This window comes from Ascaphus truei, chromosome 3, assembly GCF_040206685.1.
Source record: "Ascaphus truei isolate aAscTru1 chromosome 3, aAscTru1.hap1, whole genome shotgun sequence".
NCBI classification, from domain to species: Eukaryota; Metazoa; Chordata; class Amphibia; order Anura; family Ascaphidae; genus Ascaphus; species Ascaphus truei.
The window spans coordinates 60,715,637-60,723,923 of NC_134485.1; the positions used below are offsets into that span (position 1 = coordinate 60,715,637).

The following is an 8,287-nucleotide window of genomic DNA, read 5'->3' on the forward strand; positions in this document are numbered from 1 at the left end:
TCAGTGGAGCATGATCCGTCACCAAAGTAAAATGGACTCCTGCCAGGTAATGCCTCAAAGCCTTGATTGCCCACTTTACTGCGAGGCACTCCTTCTCAATCACTGAGTAATTTTTTTCCCTCGGGAACAATTTCCTACTCAGGAAAAGGATAGGGTGTTCAACTCCCTCAAACTGTTGTGACAACACTGCCCCTAGCCCTATCTCTGATGCATCTGTTTGCACTATAAAAGGGCTGTTGAATCCGGCTTCTAAGGATGGGACCCTCTGATAGACAACTTTTTATGTCCTCAAAGGCTCTCTGACAATCACTTGACCATACCACTTGTGTAGCGGCACACTTTTTTGTGAGGTCTGTTAAAGGGGCTGCCACTTCCGAATAGTTGGGGATGAACCGCCGGTAGTACCCTGCTAAACCCAGCAGAGAGCGTACCTGCGTTTTTGTTTGGGGGGTCGGAACTTCTTTCAGGGCAACTACCTTGTCGGCTAGTGGCCTTACTTTTCCACCTCCCACTGCATACCCTAAGTATTTAGTTTCCGCCTTACCCAGGGCACATTTCTTAGGGTTGGCTGTGAGCCTTGCCTCTCTTAGAGATTTGAGGATTGCTTTCGGCCTATTTAGATGGGCCCACCAGTGTTTACTATAAATGACAATGTCATCTAGGTAGGCTATGGCATAATTCCTATGGGGCCTCAGTACCTTATCCATGAGTCTCTGAAATGTGGCTGGGGCTCCATGCAGTCCAAATGGCATTGTTACAAACTGGTATAAACCCATGGGAGTGGCAAAGGCTGTTTTGCATTTGGACTTTTCCTCTAAGGGTATTTGCCAGTATCCTTTTGTCAAGTCCAGCGTGGATATATATTCCGCGTTACCAAGGGCGTCAGTTAATTCGTCCACCGTTGGCATCGGATATGCGTCAAACTTGGATACCGCATTGACATTTCGGAGGTCCACACAAAATCTTACCTTCCCATCGGGTTTAGGAACCATAATTAGTGGACTACACCACTCACTGCATGACTCCTCAATCACTCCTAAGTGTAACATTTCTTGTACCTCCTTCTCTACCAGAGCCCTACGACTTTCAGGCAACCTATAAGGACGGGAACGTACTTTTACCCCAGGTGCTGTCTCGATCGCATGGGAAATTAAGTTAGTTTGTCCTGGTAAGTCAGAAAAAATATCATGGAATTGTGTAATTATTACTAACAAGTCCCCTTTTTGTTCAGAGGACAACTGTTTACCCATAGGGATTTTATCGTCACTCATGATGTTCTCCCATGGGGGCTGAGGACCTAAGTCCGTTTCCTCCTCCCCCGGGTGGATGAATAGAGACTGCTGCATCTTCCAGGGTTTCAGCAAGTTCACATGGTAAATTTGTTTACCCTTCCTGGACCCTGGTTGAGCGATCTCGTAATCCACATCACCCGTACGGCGGAGTACTTCGAATGGGCCCTGCCATTTGGCCAGGAGTTTACTCTCACAACTGGGTAACAATAACATCACCTGGTCTCCTCGGTGAAACACTCTCATGTGAGCATTCTGATTGTAATGTCTCTCCTGACTGTCCTGGGCCGATCTAAGATTCTCCCTGGCAAAATGGCCGACCACATCCAGGCGCTTCCTAAGGTCTAGTACATATTGCAGGGTATTCTTAGAAGGGGACTGCTGTTCCTCCCAGGACACCTTTAGGAGGTCTAGGATACCACGGGGTTGGCGGCCATAGAGCAATTCAAATGGAGAGAATCCCGTGGAGGCCTGGGGAACTTCCCGCACTGCAAACAGCAGAAAAGGGAGAAGTTCATCCCAGGCTCTTCTCTGAATCTACAAATTTCCTCAGCATCCCCTTTAGAGTTCGGTTAAATCTTTCCACCAATCCGTCAGTCTGTGGATGGTAGACCGATGTCCGACAGACTTGACCTCTAGTAACTTTAAGACATCCTGCATCAGTTTAGCCATTAAATTTGTACCTTGGTCTGTCAACATAACCTGGGGAAGTCCAACCCGTGAGAACAGTTCCAACAACTTGTTGGCTACTTGCTTCGCCGTTGCTGTTCTCAGGGGGAACGCCTCAGGATACCTTGTTGCATAGTAAACTATTACAAGGATAAACCTGTGTCCTTTCGCAGAAGGTTCTAGAGGTCCTACCAAGTCTACCCCAATCTTCTCAAAGGGAACTGACACCAAGGGTAGAGGAACCAAAGGGGCTGGTTTTTGTCCTTTTGGACTAGTTAGCTGCACATAGCTTAGCAATATCACTATGCATCCCTGGCCAATAGAATCGGGATGAAATACGGTCCAATGTTTTATCCCTGCCCAGGTGGCCACCCCAAGGGACAGTATGGGCTAGAGTGAACACAGATTTAACAAACGCCTTGGGAACCAATATCTGTCTGGTGACCTCCCCTGTTTGTGTCTGCCTATTCACCCTATATAGGATATCCTTTGATAGCTCAAAATGGGGGAATACTATCACCCCCTGTGCATCTAAAATCTGTTCATCAATTTTCACCACCTTGTCATACTGTCTAGAAAGGACTGGGTCTTCCCTTTGCTTCTGGCGAAAGTCAGGGAGGTACAGGTCTGGTAAATCTCCAGGGCCCATATCCCCCTCCCTTGGGCCATCCCCAGCCATCACTTGTGACCTCTGACTACTAGAATGGTCACCTTGAGACCAAGATTTCTGCAACCAGTCCTGTTTGTCCAAGCGTCTTTGCTTCCGAGTCTTTTGAACCCGGTGTCTACTGGGAAAAAGGTCTGCTGAGAAGGGGAACCGTTTTCCAGGGTTCTCCTGAGCCCTAGAAGGAGGCGCCTCGTGAAAGACTGGGGCCATTAGGTCCGAAAAGAAAGGCCAGTCCCGACCGAGCACAACGGGGGCAGGGAGCCAAGGAGCGACTCCTACTTCGAGGTAAGCCTCCTGACCTTTTACCTGTAGCCGGATTTTGGCCGTCGGATAGCGTTTTAAATCGCCGTGTATACATTCTATGCTCCATGGGGAGTCAAAAGAACACACGTTAGGCGGTAACAGTTCCTGGAGGACCAGAGTTTTCCCAGAGCCCGAATCTACAAGGGCCTGGACGGTTTTTCCCCCAATCAGGGCTAGAAGTAGCCAGGGCTTGTAATTTTCCCCATTAAAAGCCGAGGCGACGATTCTGCTGAATGAGCACTCCATCTGTGGACAGTCCACATACCGGTGGCCTTGTTCTCCGCAGGCGGAACATGGAGAGGGTTCCCTCGCAGGAGGGGGCTGTGGATAGCGCTCCGCTGGACCGGTTACTGGAGACCAGGCATCTGGTGGGTCCTGTGGGCGACGTCCTCGGAAGTTCCTCTCATTTTGCGACGAGCCGACATCCGGAAGGCGATGAGGGTCTCGGCGGGGACCAGCATTTGGATTCCGTCCTTGCTGGAACGACTGCTCCTTCCGTTGGACTTGGCGGTTGCGTATGGACGGGCTGTAGGTTCCCCATTGATCCGACCTCCCTCTTTGGGCGTCCGCAAGTGCCGGTGGAGTCGTGTCCAGGACACTCGCCTGCTGCTCAGCCCCAAGGAAGTTCTCCACGAGTCGGACCGCCAAAGCTAGGGTTTCAGCAGCGTGGCGTTTTACCCACGAGCGTGCTGAAGGGGTTATTATTTGTAGAAATGTTTCCAAAACCACCTTCTCCAGAATTGCCTCCTTAGTACACTCCTCGGGTTGTATCCAGCGTGTACACAAGTCCAATAATCGCTGAGCGAGGACCCGGGGTCTCATCTTAGCGGTGTACTTCATGTTCCGGAACTGCTGCCAGTAGGTCTCTGGGCTCAGACCTAAGCGGTCCACTATGGCGGCTTTTACTTGGCGGTAGTCCATTGCTTGATCTGCTGGGAGACCCTGATATGAGGCCTGGGCTTCTCCTATGAGGAGCGGGGCCAAAGCAGTTGCCCAGCGATATGTAGCCCAGCCCTGAGCTTCGGCGACTCTTTCAAATGTCAGTAAAAAAGCCTCTGGATCCTCGTTCGGAGCCATTTTCCTCAGGAGTATCGGGTATCTGCTTGCCAGTTCTGCACTGGCAGACCCTTGGAATTGGGTCAGCAGCTTGGCAATCCGCTCATCCTGTGCTGCTTGTAGTCTTTCATCTCTCTCCGCTTGCAGCCGGGTCTGCTCCTGCATTAACAGTCCCTGCTGTCTGGTCTGCTCGCACAGAAAGTCTTTAAAAAGTTCTTCTATTCTTGTGTGTGGCCCTTTAACTGCAGGAGCCTTTTGAAAAAATCCTTCCCAATTCTTGACACCATATGTTGCAGGGTACATGCAACGACACACGTGGGTTTCTTGACAAGGCTTATTTATGCAGCCTTAAAAGATATACAGCACACAAAAGCAAAAATAGCTTCATCAGCAAACAAAAAGAAAACTGGCTTTTTCTTCAGCAGACAAAACAAAACAGTTTCTCTTTAGCAGACAGTGTAAACATCAGGCAGTTACCCTTTTCTATGCAGGAGACAGACAGTTCATAATTCATGTACTTTGAATAATAGACCTTGTTTCAGTAATCTCTCCAGCAGCTTACTCCCTCTCCTCAACAGCCACCTTCATGTGTCTACAGCCTGGGTTTTTAACACTCCTTGATTAGGCAGCTGGGATCCACTAATTGTCCTGAGGTTCCCAGCTGAAGTTAACCTAGTCAGTGCTACACTGCAGACTAAACATAGGTTTTCCAGGCATATAGCTGGTGACTTTTATTTACCCTGTCACAGTCTTCCTCCCATCCAATTCCATATCTCCTGTCATGCTGCCAGGCAGACCAGGGACAGCGTCTCCCATTCTTCATCGCACCATGGGATTGCTGGAGAAGACTAACTCTGCATTGCTCACAGTATACACATATTTATAGCAGGGGCTACATTCACATTCTATAAATTGTCCAAGCTCAGTCCTCAGGAGTCATCAGTAGGCCAGGTTCTCAGTACAATTTTTACCTAAGCAAGTTGTGGTAATTAGAGCTAGTTTAATTGTTTTTATTATGTACATTTTAATGAAAGATTTGCTTGCTCGATATGCATTGTTTGAAAATTCCAGATACTTCACTGATTGATTGTGAAGTGTACAGGTTCAGCTGATACATGCATTGTTCCAATGCTTATGCAAGTACTCCTGCTACAGTACTTCACTGACTCTTCTTTAGCACTTTACAATCAATTTAGCCTTGTTTACTGTATACCAGTTTTAGGTCAATCAGTGTGATTTTTATTTGTAAGAGAAGCAAAATGTTATACATTCCCTTTTCTTGTGCGTGCATGCATGCATACAAGCCCATATTTACTAACCAATGCTATTCCATAAGACCTCTTCCTGCCTTGGTAGATACATTACGGCCATTTTAGTAGTATGCACGCTAAAGTGTCTTCCAGTACCAGAAGGTGACTTATGGAATAGCTTAGTAAATATGGGGAATTGTTTCTTGGAAATAACAGACTAACCGCCACATGAAAACACATACACAGGAGGCATGAGAGTTCTCCTTAAATTCATCTTTGTTATAATTGGCCTCATTAGGGTGCCTTATCTAGGCCCTCTTAGATCTATAAAACTCAATGCCGTAGAAAATAAAAGCTGCACTTTCATCATAAAACATGAAATCCTACAATATCAAAATTCCCATTTGCTAAAATGTTGGTAATATAAAATAAATAAGGTGTGTGTGTGTGTGTGTGTGTGTGTGTGTGTGTGTGTGTGTCCGTGTCCGTGTCCGTGTCCGTGTCCGTGTGTCCGGCCAAAAAAGCAGGAGTCGGCTCACGGGTTAAAAAATAAAAAACCTTTTATTTCATGATGGGATCAAACAAAGAGCCACAGACCAAAAAGAATAAATAATATATACTTATCAGAAATCCTGGTGCTTACAGAGAGGAACACCAACCAGTCTAATATATACACAAAAACATGAAGTATGCAGCACACTCAATAGAAAAAGGATTATTTAATCTCCATAAATCATCAGGCAAAACATCACCAAAACTCCAGAGCGATGTACGTTTCAGAGAAAAGACCTTTGAAGCCTCGGCTTGTTTGTTTTTTTTTAGATATGTATCCTACATAGCAACCACTTATTTCTTGTCTGCTGTTTTTTAAAATGAGGAGTAATTTTATTGCATCTGTCAGTATAATTTAAGAGCTATGTAATATTTGATTAGAGTCCTATTCTTCTTAAATTCACAATACGGTCTTGTGATTATCAAATGGTGTCAGCACTGGAAAAATAAAGCTGAATAGGTTCATTGTAACCAAGCTATCGGACTGTCAGAAGTGAGAAAGTCATGCGGAAACAGTTGAAGGAAAACAAAACTATTTAAAGCGCAGTTTATGCATAAAGACACCCAAGTTCACTGTTGATGCTATTTTTTTCTTCTTTCTCTTACAATTGAGAACTGCATAGAAATGCAAAATTTTCCGTCCCATTGTTTATTAAATTATACTTGTATTTAAATATAACTACCCCTGTAAATTAAGAGAGTATTACCGCTTCATTTTATAGCAATGTATCAATTGTTAATAAAAGATTAACAATTCAAAGATTCTCATCCGTTCAACTGTTGAAATATTAAATTGAACTTTTAAATCATTTCTGATGTGCCTTATGATATCATCCTGCCTTTTCTTTTTCGCTTCCCTACCCTTCTACATGTCCGTAAAGGCACCATCTAGAGAACCCTACTTACATTGTAAAATGTTAGAACGTGCAGCACCATAATGTATGATGGGCAATTAAGGTCTCTTCACTAGCTAACATTTATCCAGAATATCATTTGCTGTATAGATGGAAAAAGAGAGCTGGAATAAAAAAAAAATTTTTTTTCATCATCATTCTGTCTACATTTGATGAGGTCACTGTAATCTGTCTTGATTCTTTTTTTTTTTAATAAACATATTTACAGTAGTGACCTTTTTATTATGCAGTATACACGGTTCACTTGATGAGTACATTTGATATATAGTATTTATCTTTATCTGTATTGCCCTCTTTCTCAACCTTGCAGTTAAGACCATTCTTATGCTGAAGAATCTGCATAAATAACCTTTGTTTTTCACCTTCTTCAATTCTAGTCTGGTTCAGAGTAAAGTACCATATACGGGATGCTAAAACAAGTGCGGACAAGAAAAAGTGTGTGGCCTTTTGGTTGGAGCGCTATGCCAAGCAAGAGCCTGGGAAACTGTTAACAGTTGTGTTTGACATGACTGAGTCTGGACTTAGTAACATAGTAAGATATTGTTTTATTACATTTAAAAATATACTTATTTTAATAGTGTGGCAATAATAATCATTACTGTTTTTGAACGTTGATAAAAGCCTTTTTAATGCAGAATTTCATATACAAAGGAAGCCATGCCTCCTCTTCTGGAAATAAATATTCTGTGCTGTATAATAATGCAAAGTATCTACACATCTCCATCACCGAAGAGTGCTTTCTCCAATATTAGTGTTACTTATGTGCATGGTTTTATTTCACTGACCACTTTTCCACAGTAGTAGCCAATAATCATGTCCTTTCCCACAATGAATGTTTTCTTTACTGAATTTTGAAAGCTATGAGGCCACTATGGTTTGTAGTGTGGTTTAGCAGGAGGGTCTCCAATAATGTTTTTGATAACTTAATTTTGGAAGAATTGTTCGACATATAGTTATACTCCGTTATGATTTATATCCACCTAGCAATAAAAAGAAATTCTGAGACATGCCAATTTTGTCTTAACCATATTCCCCACTTAAAAGGGCATTCCCTCCTAGGACCAAAGTGAACTCATTCCTGTGCTATGTTTCCGGTATCTCTTCTGGGTAATTGATGCCCTTTGTACCCCAATCAGACACACTATTTTGTATTTATTTTTTTACAGTTGGATTTGGAAGGGACATTATTTCATTTGGCTATGTACTCTATTTTGTGTAATGTCATGGTGTGATCAGCAACTGCTTGTATAGCTTGAGTCCCCTCTCACCTCTTCCCATATCTTTATTGGTTCTCGGATAAGGAAATGGTGCGATAAGGGCAGAGAAAACACTTAATTGACAGACACTTCCCCATTAAAGCTGCAGTTCAAGCTGTCGTTTAAAAAAATGTTGTTGTTGTTTTTCATTCAATATGTGTATCAATACAATCTACACACTGACAAGTGATTAGCTAAGTTGCTGATCGACCCATTCTTCTGTAATCGATCAATGAAGATTCGTCTCGGGGTTCACTAAATGCATCCTGGGTCGTCTACTGCTGCACTGACCGCCAAAGTTCTGTGAGGAAGATCATGTGGCCAAGCAGGC

General features: G+C 43.8%; 1 protein-coding gene across 1 annotated transcript in view; it reads left to right on the forward strand.

Annotated features, from left to right (window-relative positions):
- The window catches only part of MOSPD2 (motile sperm domain containing 2), a 96,230-nt gene that overhangs the window by 28,912 nt on the left and 59,031 nt on the right, over positions 1-8,287 (forward strand). The window contains exon 5 of the mRNA XM_075594098.1: positions 7,078-7,232. Coding sequence (XP_075450213.1) covers positions 7,078-7,232 — 155 coding nt within the window. The remainder of the gene's footprint in view (positions 1-7,077; positions 7,233-8,287) is intronic.